At 37.7% G+C, this 26,177-nt stretch overlaps 2 protein-coding genes and 1 non-coding gene across 3 annotated transcripts; 2 read left to right on the forward strand and 1 right to left on the reverse strand.

The window, feature by feature from the left end:
• Nucleotides 1-733: 733 nt before the first annotated feature.
• LOC142523873 (uncharacterized) lies at nucleotides 734-6,644 on the reverse strand. The gene is made up of 8 exons (XM_075627605.1): nucleotides 6,369-6,644; nucleotides 5,807-6,286; nucleotides 5,476-5,719; nucleotides 5,186-5,430; nucleotides 4,554-4,736; nucleotides 4,290-4,424; nucleotides 3,938-4,168; nucleotides 734-934 (listed from the first exon to the last, which is right to left on the reverse strand). Exons 1-8 carry the CDS (start codon nucleotides 6,642-6,644, stop codon nucleotides 734-736), a joined length of 1,995 nt encoding a protein of 664 aa, XP_075483720.1.
• Nucleotides 6,645-7,316: 672 nt separating this feature from the next.
• Nucleotides 7,317-7,422, forward strand: LOC142525711 (small nucleolar RNA R71). Its single transcript, XR_012815162.1, has one exon. It is a non-coding gene; the product is annotated as a small nucleolar RNA R71 (small nucleolar RNA).
• Nucleotides 7,423-12,122: 4,700 nt separating this feature from the next.
• LOC142523874 (uncharacterized) lies at nucleotides 12,123-13,143 on the forward strand. The gene is made up of 2 exons (XM_075627606.1): nucleotides 12,123-12,437; nucleotides 13,039-13,143. Exons 1-2 carry the CDS (start codon nucleotides 12,123-12,125, stop codon nucleotides 13,141-13,143), a joined length of 420 nt encoding a protein of 139 aa, XP_075483721.1.
• The last annotated feature ends 13,034 nt before the right edge of the window (nucleotides 13,144-26,177 follow it).

Genomic DNA, 26,177 nt, shown 5'->3' on the forward strand with positions numbered 1-26,177 from the left:
TGGGGGGATTCAACGTTGCCGGAACTCAGTGGCGGTTGTATAATTCAGTGGCGGCCGGAAATTTGTAGTGGTGGTCGGAAAAACGCAGCGGTGGCAGGATAACTCATTCCTTGGTGCTAGGCGACGATGGTGACAAGAAATTTGACCTGAAAATGGCATAAAACGGGTTAGTTGAGTGAGATTAAGAGAAGAGGCGGCGGAAATTTGAGAGGAAAAAGGGTAGGGTTCGAATGGGGAAGAAGAAAAAGAGTCTTCGATTTTAAAATTTTCGTGACCCGCCCGGGCGGACAAAAATTTCTGCCCCGGCGGATGGCTTGCGGCTTTCATTTTAAAAAGGGGCGTGCCCAGGCGGATATTAATATGCGCCCGTGCGGAAGCTGCACGACTTTAAAACCAAAAACTTTTCACCATGTTCGCTCGGGCGGACCAAAGTGTTGGCCCTGGCGGACCTCGTGCACTGCTTTTATTTCTTTTTCATTTTTATTTAAAGTAAAATAAAGGAACTAAAATAATAAAATCGACATAAGTACAAGATAAGGGGAAGAGAAGTAGTTCTTAATTTATAGTCGAGAGCTTGAATGTAGGTCAGTTTTAGTTTGGATTGTCTTGGAACCGGGTGATTCCAATTTGTGGCTCAATTGTGCCACCCATGTAGTGCTTCAGTCGCTGGTCATTGACCGTAATTGTCTCATCCTTTCTATCTTGCAGTTCTACAGCTCCCGATGGGTAAACTTTAGGAATCACGAATGGACCAGACCATCGTGACTTCAATTTTCCGGGAAACAGTCGCAACCGGGAGTTGTAGAGTATGAAATTTTCTCGATGATTCGCTTGTCATGAGCCCTCTTTGTCTTCTCCTTGTTTGATAATGGGAGATCATATGCCAGATTCCGGATTTCTTCCAATTGATCCAATTGAAGCAAACGTCGTTCACCTGCATCAGTAAAGTTAAAGTTTAGTGCTTTTGTTGCTGAGTATGCCCTATACTCTAACTCTACAGATAAATGATATGCTTTACCAAACAGTAGGCTATATGGTGCAGTGCCTATAGGTGTTTTAAAAGCAGTCCTATATGCCCTAAGAGCATCATCTAACCTTACAGACCAGTCTTTCCGACTGACACCTATCACTTTTTCCAAAATCCGCTTGATCTCTCGGTTAGACACTTCCACTTTACCACTCGACTAGGGGTGATATGGGATAGAGATCTTTTGCGTGACACCATATTTGCTCAAAAGTTTTTCAAATAGTTTGTTGCAAAAATGGATGCCACCATCACTAATGATTGCTCGTGGTGCTCCAAATCTATTAAAAATATTTTTCTTTAAAAATTTCAGAACCACTTGAGCATCATTAGTGGCATATGCTTCTGCCTCTACCCACTTAGACACATAATCAATCGCAAGCAAAATATATTTTTTCGTGAAAGAACTGGGTAACGGTCCCATGAAGTCTATCCCCCACACATCAAAAACCTCACACTCAATGATATTGTTTAATGGCATTTCATGACGGTTAGAGATGTTACCTATCCGCTGGCATTTATCACAGGCAAGCACATAAGAACGAGCATCTTTAAATAGAGTTGGATAATAGAAGCCACATTCAAGTACCTTAGATGCCGTCCTTGTTGGTCCAAAATGACCACCTACCTAACGGTCATCGCAATGGTCGAGAATTTGACCAAACTCTTCCTTTGCAACACACCTTCTTATCATAGAACTTGCACAAATCTTAAACAAAAATGGTTCCTCCCAAAAATAATGCTTCACTTCAGAAAAAAATTTATTTCATTGGTGAAACGATAGATTGGGTGGTGGTGTGCCAGTGATAAGAAAGTTAGCAAAGTTTACATACCAAGGACAATGTTGTTAGAGTAGAAGCCCGTCGAGCCAAGTGTTGGCCGAGGGTTCATGTTTAAACTCTATGTATAAAAAAGCTTTATTTTAATAATATTTGAAATTATTGTTTTGGCATATCTTTATCTGTATACCTATGCTAGTTGCGTAGATAAAATCCTTTAATATACAAATAGTAGAAAGAATATGAGATGCTCATATGATGAGTGTCATGAAACTCATATTTGCAATACTGTATATTCTAAACAGTTCCTAGTCGATTCAGCCGCCGCTAAGAAGAATATAGGCCGCTCGAGTTAGTGACTAGTATCTGCGATGTGAGTACCATGTTTCATTGGTAGAAGACATTGTGATGTCCGAACATGCAGATAGGTGCTCCTTGTAGAATGCACTGAACAACCCTCCATAAAGGATTTTCCAAGTGGTTCTCAATTATCGAGTGGAAATGTCCTAGTTTATAGTTTTACACCATTAATCCTTATGACCCGGGACAACATTGAGACTCTATGTGCTAGCATTGCACTTTGACTTGTTTACCGACTCTTTAGGGGTCATCAGGTGGCAAGGTTGGGTGTTGTCGAAACATATAGGAGTCGATCCATTGTAGTCGGGGATTCACCGCTTACCTTCGGGTATGGATATCTTATGTGATCTCATGTGTATGTAGTTTGAAATATCTGATCAGAGTATGGTGATAATTAAGAAAGGGGTTTCTTAGATTACACCATCGATGCAACTACGACATGACACATAGTATCGATTTATTGACAACTCTCGATATACCAATGGTTGTCGAATTGGTCGAGATATATGAGTTGAAGGGACCGTACTATACGCTAACCATAATTGAATGGTTCTTGCAGGCACTATCATTTGATACCTAGGGAATCATGTAAGCGATGTTTATAGGCATTTAACATGATTGGTTGGGTACTATCAGACTTGAGTTCTGACGTTCTTATTATCAAGGAGTTGATAAGTAAGAATGGAGCAATTGGGGTATGCTCATATAAGGACATGTTTAGTCCCGAATCACATTGTGATGTGAACCCACGGCTAGTTGTATCATTGAACCATTGAGGGTCACACAAGTGCTAACCTTTTAGATCCCGTTGAGAAGTAAAATAGTTCAATGTGTTGAACGACTTATAAAGAAGTTTATAATCGTAAATAAAATAGAAGTATGACTTCTATAAGGAGAAAGTAATTTTTAATTTATGGAAGTATTCCTAAATTAAAAGTTGGTCAAACAGATAATGTATTTGAAAATTGTGGTTTTCATAAACATTATTATGAACTAAATTAAATTAATTCAAGTGTTGAATTAATTAAACACTAGTAGGCCTAGTAGAGTCCAAATAATTAAATTAATTGAAGTGTTGAATTAATTAAACAACATTGGGCCTTGTAGAGCCCAATTAGAAATAGTTATTAAACTAGTGGGCTTGAGTAAAATCAAGTAAAGTTTAAATGGTCTCAAATATGTTTGAGAAATTTAAATAAAAGTCAATGGGCCTTGTAATTGTTACAAGCCCAAGTTAAAATGCATGCTTAGAAGGTGAAGGGTTGGAGACAACTTTTGAGTTAATGGCATGGCATGCACATGTAACTTTTTGCTTTTGTTTTTTGCACAACCAAGACAACTCATCCTCCCTTCATTCCAAAAATACCTTGGCCGAAATTTTAAGTGACTTTCTCTCCAATTTTCTTTCTTCCATTGTTGAGGAAACCATATTCTTCTCAATGAAAAATACTTTAATTTTTCTAGTGCAAAACTAGAGTGGTTCTACTTTGTTAGTAGTGGACCTAATTTTGAAGGAAGGAGTCCAAGAACAAGGAGGCTTGTTGATTGGGTCATACATTCAAGAGCTTAGTTGTTTGACAACTAAGTTAGAGCCATCATCAATCTCAAGAGATTGATAGGTAATTTCTCAAAACACACTATGTATGACATATTTTGTTTTCGTATTTGTTACACACTTAGTGGGTGCTCGGTTTTCATGTTCTTGTTGTAACAAATTTTGAAACTTTTGTTGCGCAACCGGGCATCGTAACCGATCCCCTTTCAAATGTTTCACCTCAAATAGCTGCTCATCAGGAAACCAGTCACTAATGGCATGATCTACACAGTCATTACTAATCAGCTCCAATCTAGACAAGTGATCTGCTACCACATTCTCAACACCCTTCTTATCCTTTATTTCTAAATCAAATTCTTGTAACAATAAAATCCACTTAAGTAGACGTGGCTTTGCATCTTTCTTAGCAAGTAAATATTTCAGTGCAGAGTGGTTTGTGTATACAGTGACCTTGGACAAAACAAGATATGAATGAAATTTGTCAAGCGCGAAGTAGTTCCTTGTCAGTGGTTTCATAATTCAATTGAGCCTCATCTAAGGTTTTACTTGCTCAGTAAATTGTATGAAATACCTTTCTTTTCCACTGGCCAAGAACATCACCAACCACAGTATCACTGGCATCGCACATGACCTCGAAAGGTAGATCCCAATCCAGTGCCACCAAAACAGGAGCCATCACCAAGCTCTCCTTTAAATCCTCGTATGCCTGCAGACAGTTGGAATTAAAATCAAACGGCACATCTTTCATAAGTAAAGAAGATAGAGGTTTGGCAATTTTAGAAAAATCTTTAACAAAACGTCGATAAAAACCGACGTGGCCTAGAAAACTTCTAACTCCCTTTATGGATGCCGGATGTGGTAAGTTCTTGATAACTTCTACTTTTTCCTTATCCACCTCTATTCCATGCTCTGATATTTTGTGCCCTAATACTATGCCTTCTTGTACCATAAAACAACATTTTTCCCAATTCAGCACCAAGTTCGTCTCTTCACATCTCATCAATACCACCTTCAAATTCTGCAAACAGTCATCAAAAGAAGAGCCAAATATCGAGAAGTCATCCATAAATATTTCAAGGAAAGTTTCTATCAAGTCATGAAATATCGCGGTCATACATCGTTGAAACGTGGAAAGGGCATTACACAAATGAAAAGGCATCCGTCTAAAAGCAAAGGTGCCATAAGGACAAGTGAAAGTGGTTTTCTCTTGGTCCTCATGCACAATCATGATTTGGTTATACCCTGAATACTCATCCAAAAAGCAGTAAAACTCATGACCCGCTAACCTCTCAAGCATTTGATCAATGAAGGGAAGTGAAAAGTGATCTTTACGGGTGGCATCATTTAATTTCCTATAATCGATGCACACATGCCATCCCGTAACTGTCCTAGTGGGTATTAATTCATTTTGTTCATTTGTGATAACAGTAATCCATCCTTTTTCCACACACATTGAACAGGGCTCACCCATGCACTATCAGATATAGGATAGATAATACCTGCATCAAGGAGTTTTATAGTTTCCGCTTTTACTACCTCTTGCATCTTTGGATTCAATCTTCTCTGAGGTTGCACAAGAGGTGAGTACTCGTCTTCCATCAATATCTTGTGCATGCAGACTGATGGATTGATCCCCCTGATATCCGCCACCTTCCATGCAAATTCACTCTTGTGCGCTTCAAAAACTTTCAGCAGTTTGTCCTCCATCACATCTGTCAAATAAGAAGAAATAATCACAGGAAGTTTATTATTCTCACCTAGATAGACGTATTTCAGATGTGGAGGTAATGGCTTGAGCTCAAGAGTTGGTGGCTCCTCTATGCTTGACTTCTGAGGGGTCAAGTCTCTCCGATCCCCTAAGTCCTCTAATCTCATCCTTATTGACCTCTTCCATGTATGGTTGGCATTAAGGTATGCCACTATTTCAGCTTTCTCTTCATCCAATTCGTCTTCTCTCAATTCAGTAGCAAGAGTGGCTGTTAAAAGGTCCTTAATAGCATCCTACACATAGTTACACATAAGAGAGTCAAAAGCATCAATTCTAAAACAAATATCAGAATGCAGTGTGTGCTTAAGTGCATTAAAGACATCAAAAGTAATATCATCTTCCCCCACTCTCAATCTCAACTTCCCTTCCTGCACATCAATTAGGGGCTTGCCAGTTGCAAGGAACGGCCTCCCCAATATCAACGGCATTTCCATGTTCTCCTGCATGTCGAGCACCACAAAATATGCCGGAAAAATAAATTTGTCCACTTTCACTAGCACATCCTCAATAACTCCTCGTCGATACTTGACAGATCTGTTTGCTAGCTGTAAAGACGTTCTCCTTGGCTTTGGTTCTCCCAACCCAGGTTTTCTAAAACCAGACAAAGGCATGAGGTTAATACTTGCACCAAGATAACATAAGGCTTTATGAAAAACAGCATCACCAATCATGCAAGGAATAGAAAAACTCCCTGGATCCTTACGTTTTGGTGGGATCTTGTTTTGCACCAAAGAAGAGCAATTTTCAGTTAGATTTACCATCATGTGATCCTCCAATTTTCTCTTGTTTTCTAAGATGTCCTTCAGAAATTTAGCATAACTAGGAATTTGCATCAAAGGATCGGCAAAAAGAAAATTGATATGCAATATCTTAAATATATACCTCAAGAAACTTACCGAATTGCGCATCAAGTTTTGCTTTTTTCAATGCTGCAGGGAAAGGTGTAGGTATAACAATTTTGGATGGTGCATTGGGTGCTGGTGTAGAGTTAGAAGACTTACCTTTTGATGTCTCAGCCTGTGCATCCGGCAATTGATTTTTTTCTTTTTCTCGAGACTCTAAAATTTTCCCACTCTTCAACTCGATGGCCTTCGCTTGGTTTTTTGGATTGGTCTCTATGTTACTTTGCAAGGTTCCCGGCTCACTACTTGTTATCATCTTAGCTAACTTACAATCTGATTCTCTAGCCCATTTATCAATGCATCTTGGTTTTGGAGTCTAGTTTCGGTGGATGAGATGAACTTAGACATCATCTGCTCCAAATTGGACTTTTCTTCTCTAGGAGGGTCAGATCTATACATCGGTTGTTTTCCATATGGCTGTCCTCCTTGTGGTCTATTCTAACTGTTTTGACCTCCCCATGAGAAGTTGGGATGTTGCCTCCATCCAGGATTATATGTGTTTGAATACGGATCATTCCTGTGACGGTTTTGGACTCCCACTTGATTCACGGGTGCCTCGTTTTGCATATAGAATGGATTGCCATCTTGACAGTTCTTCACAAAGTGTTCACCTCCACATTTATCAGAGAATATCTCTTGAAGACGCATAGCAGTGTCACCCATATTCAAGCCGTCCAATTTCCTGTTCAATACATCAAGTTGCGCAAAAATAGCAGAAAGGTCAGTTACCTGGTGAACTCCTGCACTTCTCCGCTGGTTGTTCCTTTCAGACTGAGGATGATAGCTGCTAGCAGCCATTTCTTCCAACAACTCATATCCTTCTTCGGCAGTTTTTCTCAATAGGTTTCCACAAGCAACAGCATCTATCATAGTACTATTAGAAGTAAGCAAGCCATAATAAACTGTTTCAACGACTAACCCAAGTGGCAATTCGTAATGTGGGCATCTCCTCAATAGATCTTTGAAACGCTCCCGTGCCTCATATAAAGACTCTTGCTCGAATTGAGCAAATGTGGTGATATCTACCCGTAGCTTAATGGTCTTAGATGGAGGAAAGTATTTAATGAGAAATGCTTTCGCCATGTCCTCCTATGTGGTGATCGAACCTACAGGCAAACAATTTAACCATGCTTTACCTTTGTCACGTAAGGAGAAAAGAAATAAACGCAACCTAACAGCATCATCAGAAACTCCATTAAATTTAAAAGTATCGCAAATTTCAAGAAAATATGTGATGTGCGTGTTTGGGTCATCTAATGCAGATCCTCCAAACTGGACCGTATTCTGAATCATATGAATTATATCTGGCTTGATTTCAAACTGGTTTGCCCGCACAATAGGCCTCACAATGCTGGGGCGTGCACCATCCAAAGAATTCTGGGCATACTCTATCATCGGTATGCGGCGTGGCACCTCAACGTGTCTATCTTCATGGTGTTCCTCCTCATGCTCGTGCTCGTGCCTCTCCATCAGTTCCTTCAGTCTCTGCTGTTGTCTTCTTATGTGGAAAGTTCTTTCAATTTCATGGGTCAAACTGCTCAAACTCCACATCAAGTGACTTTGGCATGCACTGGAAAAGATATCTGGAATATAATATGGAGTGTTAGCTCAAAAAAAAATAAAACAATGCTAAAGAAAATAACTAAAAATAAAATTGTGAATTAACAGTTCCCGGCAACCACGCCAAAAACTTGATCGAGCTAAACTTGCACTGTAAAACTCTTGATCCAATTTAACAATATTTAAGCTCGAAATAATCGCAAGTGCATGATATCAAGTTATAATATAATGTACTAGAGTACGAGTATCGTTCCACTAGAGACTGTATTTTGCAATTATTATCTTCAGTTATTAAATCTTTAGCAACGAAATTTGGATAATTTTTTTCTACTACTACAATTAAATAAAAACTCAAAGATAAAATTCAATAATTAAATGATGAAATATATAATCTAGAATGATTAATTAAAATTCAATTAAAGATAAATTTGTTGGAAATTTTGGTTTACCTGCCCCTCGTTATTTACTTAATTTGTTCGATAAAGATTTACTCTTCCGAAGGGATTTCCTAATTAATTGAACACGCCCTCTCGAGTTATGCCAAACTAATTCTACTCAGTGAAGTAATTAAATTTCTTTAATTATTAATCAAATGTGAATCACATGCCTATCTATGAAATCCCCTTGTTTTCGACCCTTAGGACTATAACTATCAACATGTATCCAATTCCATATTTCTACGTTAATTGTAGATCCACGGACTATGTTACTCGTTCCTATCTCAAGCTATTCTCTCGAACTCACTCGTGATATAAAATGATTATTAAAGTTAGCTACGCTTTAATAACGCAATGAAAAACAGTAGCATACTCAAGAATAAATCGATAATCGAAACATAAATTACTTAAATCAACGTTTGGGGTAGGATCCCCTTAATCCCAACAAATACGAAAGTTTAGCTACTAGACTTCATAGTGAAAAGAAGAAAAAAAATTTTAAACAATAAATTCTAAATTAGAAATACTGGTTTGGTGAAAAACGCGAAGAACGATTCTTGGAATCTCGATAATCTTCAACTCCCAAACTTTGCTCCAAGCTTTTTCTCGACTCCTTGGCTCTGAATAATGTTTGAAATCTCGTGCCTCCCCTTTCCATATCAGCCTCCTTCAGAAAATTAGGAAAAAGATCGGCAGGAAATCTTTCCAAAAAACCAAATTTGCCCGAGCGGATATAAGTTTCCGCCCGGGGGGATGTCTTGGGCAAATCTTCTATTAATATTTTTCTTTGACGCGCCTAGACAGACATAAATGTGCGCCCGAGCGGATAGCTTGTGCAAGTCTTCTCCAATTCACACCTTGCAGGCGCCCGGGCGGATATAAATATGCGTCCGCGCGGATAGCTCTCGAAAATCGCCCACTCATTTTCAGTTTATTCACGAATTGCCTGCATTTTCAAACAAGATCCTTATGAGCAACAAGAAAACATAAATTATGCCAAAATGTCACAAAATACATGCAATCTAAATGATATGTGCAACACAATGAGTCATCACATAATATGAAAAACACGTAAAATCCACCTATATTAAACGTTAATCATAACAGACTGATTCTTGTAGACACTATCAGTGATACCTCGGGAATCATGGAGCGATGCTACTTGACGATCTTACCATGATTCGATGAGTTTAATCAGAAATATGATTTCTGATATTCTCATGATCAATTGTTGATACATGGAATAAGGCAAATTAGGGTAAGCCCGAATAAAAAATTATATCCTGAATCACAAAAAGTTGTAAACCCACGGCTAGCTGTATCCCTGAACTATTGAGGTTCACACAAGTACTGGATTATTTTGTCCCCGTTGAGATAATAAATTCAAAGAGTTGAATCTATATTAAATATTGAGATAATAAATTCAAGTAGTTGAATTTATGACTATTAAATTTTGGAGGTGATAAATTCAAGGAGTTGAGTTTATAATTTAAATATTAAATTCAAATGTTGAATTTATAAAAGATTTAAATTAAATGTAATGAGTATATGTATAATGGGCTTGTAGGAGTACAAGACCAATATACATATTATTAAAGTTCTTAATTGGACTTTAAAAGATAAATTAATTAATTAAACAAGTTGGACTAGATTAATTATTTGATTAAACCCATTAAGTATTTAATTTAATTAATGTGCCCTAAGCTTATATATGTGGGTATTAGGTTTAGGGTTAATTCGTTCATTCCAACACATGTTTTTCGAAAAACCCTAGCCTCCGGGCCAAGGAATTTTCGAAAACTACCTCTCCCCACTCTCTTTGTTTTCGGGCACCTAATATCAATCTCTATGTAAAATCCTTCTAATTTTCTAGTGCAAGTTAGAAGTGGAACAAGTAATTCGGTCGTGGACCTGATTCAAAGATTGAAGAAAGGAGATTTGAATAACGTACGTGGGATTTACAACAAGAGCAACGTTCGCTTATACTCTCTTAAAACCATACGAGTGCTAAAAAAATAATTTTGAATTTCAAAAATTAAAAATTTTAAAACTTCCGCTGCGTTTGGGAATGAGAGAACACGAACCACAACCGTGGTATCAGAGGCATGTTCTATATATCGTATTGTTTTAGATCATGTTGAATAATATATCTAACCACACAAGAAAATTTTTCAGAAAATTGATGCACCACAAAACATTTAATTTTATCATAAATTAAAAAAATAAAAAAATTCGAATATTCCTGGAACTTTTTCGGGCAGACTGTGCACAGCTTGTACGCGGCGTCGGCGTAGCGTGCACGCACGGTGTGCGGAACGTCTGCACGCAACGTGCGCAACCTCATGGCAGCGCGCGCGGGGCTGTGCGCGATCTGCACTCACAGCATGCCCGCCACTGCCCGATACGATAGGGCAGTGGGCAGGCAGCTGCCCTAAAAAATCTCGGGCACTGTGCTGAATAATATGTTTGAATTGTTTGGGCCTAGGGTGCGATTATCTGATTTTTCAAAACTCTTGACAAAATTGATATTTTATGAAAAATTAGTTTAATTTTTCTTTAAAAAATTAATTTTTGAGTTTTACAAGAAAACAATATTTATTGAATTAATTAAAAATTAATAAAAGGTGTTTATTTAATTTGTTGAATTCTTTTGTAATTGTGGTGGTTAGTGATAAAATTATTAGATACATGATTTATCAATTAATTAAATTTTTTAATTAATTGATGTTAATATTTGATATTAAATGCATGAAGGATGATCGAGATCCTTGACCAATGTGGTAGGTGTATGTTAGGATATTTTACGGTTTTATTCATTATTTGATATTATTAATGTGGGCCTGGTTTATGCCCCGTTCCCACAAAATGAGATGCATCCCATATGTGCCATGACTATTTAAATGGAATTATTAAAAATAATCGGAGATCAAGACTTTAAAATGGTGGTCCCGATGTACAAGATGAAAACATGTAAAATATTAGAAGTTCTTGTAATAAGTTTCATTTGCATCCCTACATTCACCTAGGTTTTGGACCTGGATATATGTCTGGCTCACATTGATCTAATAGTGTTAGTGATCGATCATCTTAATTTATTGTTGAATGTCATATTATAATATATTTGCGATATATAGTAGTATGCATGTATGTATATTGTTAAATAATATAGTTGCTTGAATCCGGCAAATATACAAACTCGTAGCACACAATTTTAAAATAAAATTATGAGTCATTTTAAAATTAAAATCTCTCATTTTGAATAAGATTCAAAATTTATATCAAACAACAAAAGTAAAAATTAAAAAAGTTTAATTTATTCATGCCTTCCCTCAACCGTGGTTGCATGATGAACGATACCCGCGGACAGTGTCTGACTCATATTATAGGAAGCCCTGGACGCCGGAAAGCTGTGACTTCCACCGGACATATGATGTTAATTGAGTGGAACTCCCATGACTTAAGCTCGTATTATTGTGGGGAATCATGGCAACCGTCCACTAAAATTCAAAATTGATGGGTCGGTTTCACACGTGAAAATAAACGACGTCATATTACTGGGCCCTTATTAAACGTGAGGCAAAATAAAGGAAACACGATTTCTATTTTTCATCAGAGAGTGGTGAAAATATCAAAATAGTGGGAAGGAAATCTGTAAAATAAAAATCCATATTTTATATCTTAGAATTATTTTAAAATTATCAATAACCCTTTTTTGTTTTCATTTCAGTATATTTACGATGACTGCACGTAACACGCTTTCAACCATTCTCGATCAAAACAAATTGATTGGCCCTAACTCTAATGACTGGTTTCGAAATTTAAAGATTGTTTTGAACTCGGAAAATATTGCGTATGTGCTTAATAAGAAGCTACCGAAGGAAGCAGCTCCTAATGTTAGTCAGACTGAGTTAGCTAAGCTTGAGAAATGGTGGGACCACGATCTTCAAGCTAAGAGCTACATGTTGGGTTCTATGTCGAATGAACTTCAGAGGAGGTTCGAGGAGGCGGTGAATGCTGCTGACATTCACCTTCATCTGAAAGAATTGTATTCTGTACAAACTCGTTTAGAGATACATGCTATTATTAAAGAACTCATGACTACACGCTTGTAAAAGGGGACTTCGGTCCATGAGCATGGTGTTAGGATGATTGGACTCATCGAGAAATTGGTTGGACTCGACATGGTTATTCCAAGTGAGCTCCTTAATGTCTATGTCTACCTAGTTCGACGGATTTGTAGTTAATTTTAATATGAACAAGCTTGAGGCCACCCTTGAAGAATTGATCAATATGCTTACTACTTATGAGACCACAATCAAAAAGAAAAAGCATGTTCTTCTAGTGGGCTCATCGTCCGTTACAAAAAATGGAGCCCAAAATAAAGGCAAGAAGCGTTCTGCCTCTCTAAAGAAGAACAAGCCCAACAAGAAGCATACATGAAACCAACTTCGAGGCCCAAAAGCCTGACAAGTTAGAACAAGTCTGTTTCCATTGCAACAAGCCTGGACATTGGAGGCGTATTTGCACGGAGTATCTTGCCCAGAAGCGTTCTATGGCCATGGTATGTTTTACATTGAAGCTAATGTTTCTATTCATTTCTCTTCTTGGGTATTGGATATCGGATGTAGTTCTCATCTATGCAATGATTTTCAGGTGATGGGAAGAAGCAAGAGGCTTAGAGATGGTGAGACATTTCTAAGACTAGAAAATGGAGCAAGGGTTGCAGCCACTGCCATTGGAGACGTTACTTTAATTTGACAATTATTTTAAGTTGTTTTTGAGAGACGTTTTATATGTTCCTGAATTGGTTAAAAACATTATTTCTATTTCTATGCTTGATAGCGATGGTTATTCTTGTGTTTTTGCTAAAAGTGTTTGCAGTTTATACCAGAATGAATGTTTGATTGGAACCGGCGAATAAACAAACGATCTCTATAGCTTAAAATTAAAAGATATTCCTTTGAACAATATCCAAGCGCAAACTAAAACAACAACAAACAAAAGAAAGATACAAAATCCAAATCCCGCACAAATATGGCACGCTAGACTAGGTCATATTTCAAAATAAGGATGCACAAGCTAGTGGGAGAAGGTATGTTTGACTTGTCAGACATAAATTCTCTTCCTACTTGTGAGTCTTGTCTAAAAGTAAAAATGAACAAGCTCCATTCAATGGAAACGTAGAACGTGCGCATGGTCTATTGGATTTGATCCACACAGACGTTTGTGTCCGTCTAAGTGTTAACACAAAAAATGGGCAATCCTACTTCATTACCTTTACTGATGACCATTCGAGGTATGTGTGTATTTATTTGATGAAACACAAATCTGAAGAATTTGAAAGGTTCAAAGAATTCATATTTAAAGTAGAAAAACAGATAGAAAGAAGTATTAAGACACTTCGATCTGATCGAGGTGAAGAATACTTGAAGGCTGAATTTTTGGGTTATCTAAAACATAATGTGATTCTCTCACAATGGACTCCACCAGCAACACCACAATTGAATGTTGTTTCTGAACGTCGCAATCGAACCTTGATGGACATGGTTCGATCCATGATAGGATTCACTAAATTGCCTACAATGTTTTGGGGATTTGCGCTTGAAATTGCGGCAATATTGTTGAATAATGTCCATAATAAAGCAATAGATAAAACACCATATGAGATATGGATGGAAAAAACTCCCGAATATACTTATTTTAAAATATGGGGATGTCCTACTTATGTGAAGCAGACAATATGAGACAAATTGTATAGTAGATCCACTTTGTGCTACTTCGTAGGATATCCAAAGAATTTTCTGTTGGATATTATTTTTATCACCCCAATGAAGCAAAAGTGTTTGTTTCAAGAAATGTCACCTTTCTGGAAAAGAAATTTCTATTAGATAGAAAAGGAAAGATGATAGAACTTAAAGAAATTCAAGAAAATCCCTCAACTGTAGAAGTTGAACCTAATCCCCAACAACCAGTAGTTGAAGTACACGTTCCTAGAAGGTCTGATAGGGTTTTTAGACCACCTGCAAGATACAAGCTTCTTCATGAACAAGGCCATGATGAGCCTTTTGTTGGATGTGATCCAATGAATTTCAAAGAAGCAATATCTGATACTGATTCAACCAAATGTCTTGAAGCCATGCAGTCTAAAATGGACTCTATATATCCAAACCAAGTCTGGACATTGGTGGATCCACCTGAGAGAATCGTTCCCATAGGATGCAAATGAATTTACAAAAGAAAGCTTGGGGCGGATGGGAAGGTATTGACCTTCAAAGCAAGACTGATTGCAAAAGGTTATACTCAAAGGCAAGGAATTGACTATGAGGAAACTTTTTCACCAGTTTTTGTGTTTAAGTCCATCAGAATACTACTAGCCATAAAAACATTGTATGACTATGAGAAACGGCAAATGTTTGTAAAGACTGCATTCCTCAATGGAGACATCAAAGAAGAAATTTATATGTTTCAACCTGAGGGATATACATCAGTAGGAAGTGAGCATAAGTTATGCAAACTTCAGATATCAGTATATGGTCTCAAGCAGGCTTCAAGGAGTTGGAACCTCAGATTTGATGGCACTATCAAGGAATTTGATTTTGCTAAAAAGCTTAAGGTACCATGCGTGTACAAGAAAGTTAGTGGGAGTGCAGTGACATTCCTAGTACTTCATGTTGATGACATCCTACTCTTTGGGAACGATATAGGATTACTGCAATCAACTAAAGTATGGTTAGCAAGTAAATTCTCCATAAAAGAAATGAGTGAAACATCCTATGTATTGGTAATTCAAATCTATAGTGATAGATCAAATAGGAAGTTGGGGCTCACCCAAGCCACTTTTATCGATACCATTCTGAAGCGATTCTCTATAGAAGAGTCCAAGAGAGCATACTTACCAATGTGTCACGGTGTAACTCTATCAAAAGCTATGTATCCCAAAACTGATGAAGAGATAGAGATGATGACACGTATTCCATATGCATCAGCCATTGGTAGTATCATGTATGGTATGATATGAACGCGTCCTGATGTTTTTTACTCTCTTAGTGTTACAAGCAGATATCAGGCGAACCCTGGTCCAATGCATTGGAAAGCCGTGAAAGATATTCTTAAGTACTTAAGAAGGACTAATAACTTGTTCATGGTCTATGGAGGTGGAGAATTAAAATTGGAAGGATACACTGATTCTAGCTTCCAATGTGATGTAGATGATTCAAAATAGACCTCTGGTTTTGTATTAATGCTCGATGGTGCGGCTGTCTCTTGGAAAAGTTCCAAGAAAGATACCGTTGCGGATTCCACCACTGAAAATGAATACATTCTTGCATCTGCTGCAGCCAAAGAGGCAGTTGGATGGGGAATTTTGTCCAAGAGTTGGGCATTGTTCCTAATGAAGTTGATCATGTCCCGGTGTACTGTGACAACACTTGTGTCGTTGCGCAAGAAAAGGAACCAATGTGTTGGAAACTAAATTTCGGATGTTTGACAAACTGAGCGTTTAAAAGATTAAACCAAATGATCAAGAAGACTGATTGAAACTGATCTAAAATATGCAAACTATCAGTTGCCAGTAACTGAAGAATAATACGCAGATTTTCGAAGGCAACTGAACTACGCAGACAACTACTGATCATTTGTAACTGATCAGTTACTACAAACAGTTGTAAGCTTATCAACTATATTCGATAAGCTGATCCTCAGCTGTACACGTTATCAGTTAAGAAAAAAGACTTTCAACCGACAAAAGCTGACTGCAACAAGTAGTGGTTTCACCGCATTTCAGAAAAGCTGCAGTGTACGTATGTCAGAAGAATGTTGACGAGGCAAGAAACGGATAGAAAGTTTCAAATCGTATTTAATATTACTATTGGAGGGAAGCCTATAAATAGCAGCTGAGAAATAACTTTTGAACAACTCTCTCGGAATATAAAACTATCAATTGATCGATTTACTATTCTGTTACTCTGCTGAAATCCTTGCAAAAATCAAAATTCAAGCTTATTTCATGCATTCATAGCTTTCAGGATATACTTCGAGCTTTCAAGCACATACTGTAATACTTGATCTTGCAAGAAATCAGTTTTGCTAAAATATTTAAGTTCTAATGAGTAATGTAAACAAGTTTGTAACTATGAGTTTAAGTTTGGCATTGTTAATGTAATGCCCGAGAATTTGGTTATTATAATCTGAAATAATTTTTTGATAATTGATGTGATTATAGACGGAATGGATCGGACCGAAAAAGCCGGAAAGAAGATTGGAATTATGTGCGAGGATGAGCTCTCGCGCATATGCGCGACCTAGCCGGGCGCATGTGCGTGAGGTAGGCAGAGAACCTCGTGCATATGCGCGACCGTGAGGGCGCGCATATGCGCGAGCTGCCGTGAAGGTACGCGCCGAGACATAGTGTCTCGCGCATATGCGCGAGACGTGCAGCAAGAATATGAAGCCACTTGGTCTTCACCATGCATGATATATATATCATATTTTCATTATTCCTTAGAATCAGTAAGAAAGAGCCGAGAGAAGCCAAAAAATTTCCCAAGGTCTTTGAATCATAGAATTGGGATTTGCGAAAGATCCGCCCCTACGAATTTAAATCCGAGTGCAATACCGTACTCCCCTCGACAGAGGCTTCACAAAGACGTAAGTTTTATTGATTTCTATTATGATTTGAAAATATGATATTGAAGGAATCAGATAAGATTCATATATGGTGTTATTGATATATTAGACATCGTATAATCGAAACCGGATTGAAGAACGGATACCGTATGAAATTGTTATGATTTTCAGAATGGATTTGATTGAGATTTGATATCAAATTTGTATTGTTATTGGGTATAAGTTGTGGGAATTGATATCTGTTGATTTGTATTGCTCGGTATATTGAGATTGTGCAGTTATGCCGTTGAAACAGAATTAGATTGAGTTCTGATTATATCCAATATTGATTTGAGTGGTGTATTGATATTGTACTCCTCGATATAATCATTTCCAGATTGAGTATTGACAGGCTTCGAATTCAAGACTTTGACTTCGTCAGATTGACAGGTAGAAAGGTATAAATCAATGTTAACCGGGAGATCGACTCGAGTCAGATTGGACTTGAGTTTCCCAAAAACCACATACTTTATTTATTGCATTGATATTTGCAATTTATGAGATTGATATTCTTAGTCTATTGAGTCATGGGCGGAGATGCCTAGTTATTGGCGGATATGCCAAGTCTTTGGCCGATATGCCAAGACACTGGATGTTTGATTTATATCGATGTTGCTTAGGAGCGGATCGGCTTTTATTGCGGAGATTCGGTATATGGTAATACCCAGGAACCGGGATCCCTAGATTATAGATGAGTCGAGTTTGAGATGACGAGTCCAGAGTTTGTTTACAGCTTTATATCGATTCATGTTTTTCAGATTTGATACATGCTATTGATATCTGTTTCATGCTTTTATATTGTTATATGATTGCATGTATACATTATTTATACTGAGATTATATTCTCACCGGAGTTATCCGGCTGTTGTTGTGTTTGTATGTGTGCATGACAACAGGTGGGACAAGATCAGGGTCAAGAATAGGATGAGATATTACAGTTAGCGTGGAGATCCGGCCCAGAAGTAGATTATGATTTAGCACTTGATATATAGTAGTTGAACCCTAGTTTGACAGGAATGTATTTAGTACAAGACATGTACTTTTACTTTTGATATGTATATCATATTGATTCCATTAGGTTTCCGCACTTGTATTTTAAAAAAAAAATTAGACCTTGTTTATCTAATTGATTCAATCATTCCCAAAGATGATTAAGAAATGAATTAGCGTCCGGGTCTCCACAGTTAAGTCCAAAACTGAAGTGGGTCTGTACAACTGTTTGTAATGATCAAAGTCTTTTAGTGAATATCATATCCTTCTGATAGAATGTGTGACGTAAGAGTGTTTGAAATCTCCGAACATCCACAAACTCTTGAGTATTTTTATTTCAGTTTTTATTCTATCTATCAGTCAGTTTATTTCCGCACATTCTTTCATAACTGATTGATATTAAATTACAAGATTCCCGAGTATCAATTTATCACTAAACTGACTCATCTATATTGGAAAAGGTTGTGAAAATTGTGAGTGTTTATTCAAAAAACCCTTCCCCCCCTTCTAAACACTCTTCCACCTTTAACCGATCCTATCAAGTTTTATCAGAGCAGTTGAATCTTGTTTTCTGAATATTTCTATATACAAACTGATCATCATGTCTTCATTTAACAAAATTCCAATGTTCTCCAGAGAATATTTTGATGATTGGAAAATTAGAATGCAGAATCATCTAGATGCACAAGACATGACATGTGGTACGTTATTACAGACAGACCCACGAAAATATTGAAGGCAAACACTGAGGTTTACATAGCTGATGGGGCACGACACCGCATTGAAAAACCACGAGATGATGGACAGCTGAAGACAAGAGTAAAGCCAACTTGGACAACGTGGCTAAAGACATTCTGTAAAAAAACGTTGGATAAAGTCACTTTTAGCAAGATAAAGATATGCAGAACTGCTAAAGAAATCTGGGAGAAACTAATTCAGCTCTGCAAAGGCAATGAGCAAAAAAAAGAGAATAAGCTATCTTTTGCTGTTCAAAAGTTTGATGATATCAAGATGAAGATTAGAGAATCCATGCATTAATAAGATGAAAGAATCAGTGGCATAGTCAACGAACTGAATGCACTTTGAAAGGTGTATTCAAATAAAGAAGTATCACAGAAAGTAGTCAGAGGCTTCCGAAGGAGTGGGATGTTAAGACCATGGAAATTAGAGAATCAAAGGACCTGAACAAGGTCGAACTTCGTGATTTATTTGCTGATCTAAAAGCCTGCGAGTTTGAGTTGCAAACCAGAGAAGGAGAACCTTCTACACCAGCTGCTACAACTGCCCTAACTGCTGTAAAACTGGAACCAACTGGTTCAGTTCACAAATCTGCTGATCAGTTAAGCAGTGACGTAATGTCATTGTTTGTCAAAAAATTTGGAAGATTTATGAGAAGAAATCAAGAAAACCTTCAAAGACAATATCAGAAAAGTCACTCCAAAGAGGAACTCAATGCTTGCTACAACTGTGCCAAAACTAGTCATTTCATTACTGAATGTCCCAAGCCAAAGAAGGACAGTCGAGGCTCAACTGAAAAGGGAAAGAAACCTTATGAGCACAAGAGAAGATCTAAGGATGATAAGAAATCTTACAGAAATAAGCACGAGGTGCTTCTAGCTGAGGAAAGCAAGTCAAAATGGGCAGAATCTGACAGTGATGATTCAGAATCTGAGAGCTTGAGCTGCTCCAGTGATGATGATAAAGAGGTCAAGTGTCTGATGGCTGATGACACAGAACTGGAGTCAACAAGTCAACATGTATTCGAATTTAGTTCAACTGACTTCTCACGAGATGAACTTATTTCTACGCTTCATTACATGGTTAATGAGTATCACAAGCTTGCCTTATCTTTTGAGAAGGCCAGAGTAAAGCAAACTGATCCCAAAGACGATAAAAACGAAACTGATGAATCAGTTGATCTGTTGAGTCTTAAACGAGAGATTTCTGATCTAAATGTAGAAAGAAGCAAGAATCAATCTATGATTCATCAGTTAACGCTTGAGAATTCAAAGCAAACAGAGCTTACTAATGCATGGAATAAATCATATGTTGCACTGGCTGAAATAAAAGATAAACAAAAATCAGTTACTGATAAAACTGGTTTAGGGTTTAGCAACTAAGATGAAACTTTAACCAGCGATACTCAGCAAAAACTGAATATAGACTAAGGGAAATATATTCACGTTGTAAAATCAGTCATGTTACAAGAACAATTAGTGTCAAGTAAACCAGTTGTACAACCTAATTAAAATAAAAACAAGGCTAGAAGGTATGATATTGGTTATAGCTCAAAAATTTCAGCTGACCCACAAAGTCAGTCACCAAAAAGGTTCAGAAATAAAAACCTGAAGTACTCTTATGGCTACTCCAATTACTATAACAATAAGCCATTTCAAAAAAGATATCGACTGAACAACAAGTTTAAAAGGGCTAAAACTCATATTGCTTCATCTGCACACTATACATCAAGCACACACAAGCCGAGAAAAATTATTTGGATTCAGCAACAACTGAAAGACTACAGAGTCATTGCAAAAGAATCACCAATCTTTTGTGATAATACAAGCACGATTGAAATAACATACAATCCAGTTCTTCGCTCAAGGACCAAGCATATCGATTTCGGGCATCACTTCATCAGAGATCATGATCTGAAGAAAGCAATCAGACTGGAATACAAACCAACTGAACAACAAGCAGTAGATATCTTCACAAAGCCATTATCCGAGACAAAGTTTTCTCATTTTTGCAACGTTCTTGGCTTAATCGACTTGTCTTAATATAATTCACTTTATGTTATTATCATGTTGTTTATTCAGTTATCACAAATTAATATGCAGAAAATAAAAAGTCCGTAAGAGTAAGACAACATTAAAACATAATAATCATTTTATTTATTATAGGAGGAGCGTACATGGATGATTTCTTTTTTAACTGCGGACCTCCAGGAGGTCAACCACATGGTTAATCCTCCAGTAGAGGTCCTTAGGAAGTCCTTTGAGGAAGTGATCTTCCTCAGAGTTCTCCACTCCTTGAGGAAGAGCAGAAGGTAGAAACCTTCATCTATGAAGATATCAACATTATCAGCGACACCAAGGTGCTGTCGATACTTCTTCAGTGTTGCCACCCTTTTACTAGTAGCAACCTCTCCCTCCTCAAAGGAGGTTTGGAGCTACTGGATTTTCATCCAGAGCTTCAGGATCTTTTTAAAGATATTATCCTCGATCGCAGCCTTGCTAGCAGCTACAACAGACTTCATGAACTCCTCCGCGAGGTCTGGCTGTGTGGAACTCCCTGCTTTGTCCATTGCTATTCACTTGTCTTGCTTTATATGCTGATACTTGATGTCTAACTCTTTCACTCTTATTTATAGCTGAGATGTAAGGCATCTGAAGAAACGTAATCATCATTCCGGACGATTCATCTTCTTAGAATAAGATTTATTTTATGTTTATGCATCTTTATTATAAACGTCATTCTATTTTTCAGATAAAAATATACATTTATTTAGGGGGAATGACAAATTTAAATGGTTAACTGATAAAACAATAGTCAGTTGATCTTCGATTGAACTGACTCGGTTTTCAACTAATCAGTCAGCTACTGATCAAACTGATTGTATACAATAAGTTAACTGATTATTCGATATATATTCCAAATTAAGCGATGAGACTGATAATTACGAATTTAATTGAAGTTTTTCAATTAATAGTAATTTGAAATGTGGTCCTTTGTAGTCCATTTAACTCTTACACACGCGTTCATCACACGAACACACGTTTTTACTCAATATTTAACAGGACTGACACGTGTCAAAAAATTTGAACAGTCACATACATAAGTACATCAACCCGTCTCATTTCAGTTCTTCTTTACGCGCACTTCAGTTTACAGAGCAAACCAAAACACAGAGCTTTCTTTCTCACAGATAATCAATCCTTCAAAAATGGCAAACCAAGTTCCAGCATATATGTTGAACGCTATGGCTGTTGACTTTTATTAAGTCCTGTATGTTCAGGACGAGGCTATCAAAATGTGTTTCTCAAATTAGAAGCTGTTGGACTGAAGACATTTTGGGGACTTTCTTCCCAAGAAATCTATCCAAATGAGACTCAGGATCTCTATACCAAAGGTTTCATCTCTGCTGACGGCAACATCACTATTACCGTCAACAATCAGTTGCTGATGATCGACGAAGACTCCTTCAGCAACCTCTTTCAGCTGCCAACTGATGGTCTGGCCAATGTTTCTGAGATAAAAACTTCTGATGTTGAGGAAATGCAAACTCTCCTATCTGCTGATGGTCGGAAATCAAGTTTTTCGATCCCAAGAAAGAACTCAAGCCAGAAATCTAGTCACTGGCTGATATTGTGGCCAAAGGGATTCTAGCCAAAGCAGGATCGTTTGATGCCCTTAGTTTAGAGAAATTTCAAGTCATGACTGGAAAAAGACTGAACTGGAAAGGTATCATCTTCAACCTTCTGAAGGACATGTTTCAGTCTTCGAAGCAGTCGAAGGGATTTGCTGTGCGGCTCAGCTATCTGCTGAAGAGCAAGGGCTTGGTGGGTGACTCCTCTGAGAGCTCATCCAAATTCAAAATCTTCAATCCTAGCGTGTTCAGCTGCCGAAGCTCAAGCTAGATATCTCTCCTGATCAATTTTTCAAGGTAAAGAAGGAGACTGGGACGCATGCGGCTCCAAAACCAGCAAATAAAGCCAAGAAAAATGATCAGAAAAAGGCAATCAAATGTAAACTAATTGTCCGTTAAACTGATTCAGAAAAGACTTCTTCTCCCAAGATTGCCATGAAGCCCAGAACTCTGAAGACCAAATCAGCAGTAGTTGTGGGCACCATCCCAACTGAGAGACTGATTCTATCAGGTGCTGAGCACCCGATCAAGGCTACTCCATTGCGGGCAATATCAGTTAAATCTTTAACTAAATATCAGTTACCTCAACCTGCTGCTCCTCTCAAGAATCCTATCGCCGAATCTGGTGATAAAAAAAGCATGCTGGAGTTAAGGCTCCACTAATCACTATCTCTGGCCCAATTTCATTGCCTTTTTCCAGACCCAAAGGAATAGTGATTAGAGAAGTGATCGATGCAACCAAATCATGATTTAACATTACTCATGTCCTGAAGGACTCCAAGGGAAAAGGGAAAATGACAGAAGATCCCCGACCCACAAACACCATCAAAACCCATATGACCTCATCTGGAAAGAGGTCAATGAATTTTCTGAGACTAAGCTTAAAGCTTATGATGAATGGGTGATATTTAGGATTCAAGTGTTTGCCAAGAAACTACAAAAGAAATCAGTTATGAAGAATTTTGTTGCCTTGGAAACCATAGTCCTAAAAATGGTGAAAGCAGCTTCAGTGGTTCAGTGTTGCAGAGGAAAAAGTACTTTTTCGATCAAGTACGAGCCAAGAAGTTGAGACAAATGGTTGTTCAGCTACGCCAAAACTATGATCCTACAAGTCCAACTGCCTTCAATGATAAATCAGTTCATGATCAGCTGGACTCAGATCTTATCTCACTACAAATGGAGATAAAACATTGGGAACTGGATCAAGAACTGATAATTACAGCAGATTCCCAAAATCTCTCATCAGAAGAGGAAGCTGAACAATCAGTTCCAACGCAAAAGCCATCCAGGAACCAGTTGCTGATTTTTCTGAGCAAGCAACTGCTTCTTTTTTAAAGGATGCGCAACTGTCAACTTCTACTCAATCCTCAACTGCAGAACTTCAACATTACACTGATGCTGAATTGTCATTGGCAAACATCGACGAAGTCATTAAATCAGTTGCCTCTGATATTCAGTAGACTACAACTGAAGTAGTTGGAGAGCAAACAACAATTGAAGAACCAGCCTCACGGGCTACTTTTCAATCGTTTGTAGAGCCAGTTCAGTCGACTGCCACGACTGAACAGACAGTTATTACAGGAACTGAAGAGGTGCCAGCTGAAGAGCCAACTACAGTTTCAGTTGTTCAAGCAACTAAAGAACTTATGTCTGATTCAGCTGAGCAACGAACTGAAGAACCAGTTACTATTTCTGATGATCAACCGTCTACAGAGCCTTCAAGCTCCATTGTTGTTCCGATTCTCTCTTTTTCTCCTCAGCTTCAACAGGAAGCTATACCAGAGGATGCTTCAGAAATGGTCAATCTTGAAAATGAACCAACTGACAGGGCATTGGAGATCTTCAATCAAGAAAACCGGGAGCAGGAACCAAAATCTTCTGAGGCCATGTCTCCTAGTATATCAATAGAAACTGAATCCATGTTTGAAGAAATTGAGGCTATTCAAACCAACCTTGTTTGTGTCATGACCTCCATTTTTGATATCAAGTATTTGCACATGATGAAATTCGACTCTATAAAGGAGAATACTATGGGAAGACTTCAGCAAATCAAAAAGGACGTATCTTCTTTATTTTTCCAAATGGTAGAACTTCGCAAAGACAAAGCATCAGCTGAAGCCCACTTCCCAAAACAGGCCTTGGTTACAAGACGCCTTGACTTTTTGCAAAATGCTGTATCCAAATGAATGGATTTGCTGCAAGAAATCCTGTTGAATGTAGTTTCAAACCTCTCCTCAGAAGTGCTTATGTTATCCAAAAAGGTTGATGGGTTTGACAAAAAGGGGGAAGAGGAAGGACAAGATCAGCCGGAGCAATCTTAAAAGTTGATCCTGAAGAAATAATACGCAGATTTTCGAAGGAAACTGAACTAGCAACTAAACTACGCAGACAACTGACTGATCATTTGGAAATTGATCAGTTACTACAAATAGTTGTGAGGTTATCAACTACATTAGATAAGCTGATCCCTCAGCTATACACGTCATCAGTTAAGGAAAAAGATATTCAACCGACAAAATCTGACTGGAACAAGTAGTGGTTTCCCTACATTTCAGAAAATCTGCAGTGTACGACTGTCAGAAGAATGTTGACGTGGCAAGTAACAGATAAAAAGTTTCAAATCATATTTAATATTACCGTTGTAGGGAAGCCTATAAATAACAGAGAAGAGCAGCTAAGAAATGACTTTTGAACAACTCTCTCGGAATACAAAACAATCAACTGATCGATTTACTATTCTGTTACTTTACTGAAATCCATGCAAAAATCAAAGCTTGAAAACCAAGGAAATTCTGAGTGTAGGGGGTGGGTGTTGGCTGTGGGAGTGCTAGGTTTAGGTTAAATGGTGATTAGATGTAAATTAAATAGATGGCAATAAGTTAATGGGTCCTAAATTAAAATTTAAAAGTTTTAAAAAAATTTAAGCCCAATAAGCTAAAAGTATGCCCATTGAATCAAATCACACTCTCGAAAAATATTTCGTGATTGAAAGATTTTGAAAATAATAGTCAAACCCTCAAAAAGTCCTCCGATTCGATTAAATTTGTGTACCGCTGAAAAATATGTTCTGGCGGGTAAAAATAACCAACAAAGCCAATTTCTTGGAAAATACCATTAAAAAATCTTAGATTAATTAATATAAATAAATATTGTAATAAAAATATTTTTCATGATACTTCCCCAGTCTTCGTTCCTCGTTCGAGCGCGAAACGTATCTAGAAACCCTAATGCATGAACTTTTAAAATTTCATGAAGTAAATTATACCATTCACTAATTATGCATAAAATGCACAAAATAATTAAACACATAATTTTAACTAAAAATCCTAGATTGCATACATTCAGGTTACGCGAATTAAATTCCTGGACCTTACAACTCTACTCCCCTTAAACAAAATTTTGTCCTTGAAATTTAGAACGTACCGAATAACTCCGGGTAGCGACTCCTCATCTCGATCTCGGTCTCCCGAGTAGCCTCATCCTCTGAATGATTCAGCCACTTGACCTTGACCATCTGGATCACCTTGTTCCGTGGCCTCTTCTCCTGCCTGTCCAAAATATGAGAGGATCTCTCTTCGAATGACATGCGCGGTGTCAGCTGAAGTGGCTCATATTTAAGCACATGCGAAGGATTCGACATTTACTTACGCAGCATGGAGACGTGGAACATATTATGAGCTCTCCAGATTCGGCGGTAAAGCAACTATGTATGCGAGTGTCCCCACTCTCTCTAGGATCTCAAAGGGTCCGATGAATCTAGGGCTGAGCT

This window comes from Primulina tabacum, chromosome 14, assembly GCF_025594145.1.
Source record: "Primulina tabacum isolate GXHZ01 chromosome 14, ASM2559414v2, whole genome shotgun sequence".
NCBI classification, from domain to species: Eukaryota; Viridiplantae; Streptophyta; class Magnoliopsida; order Lamiales; family Gesneriaceae; genus Primulina; species Primulina tabacum.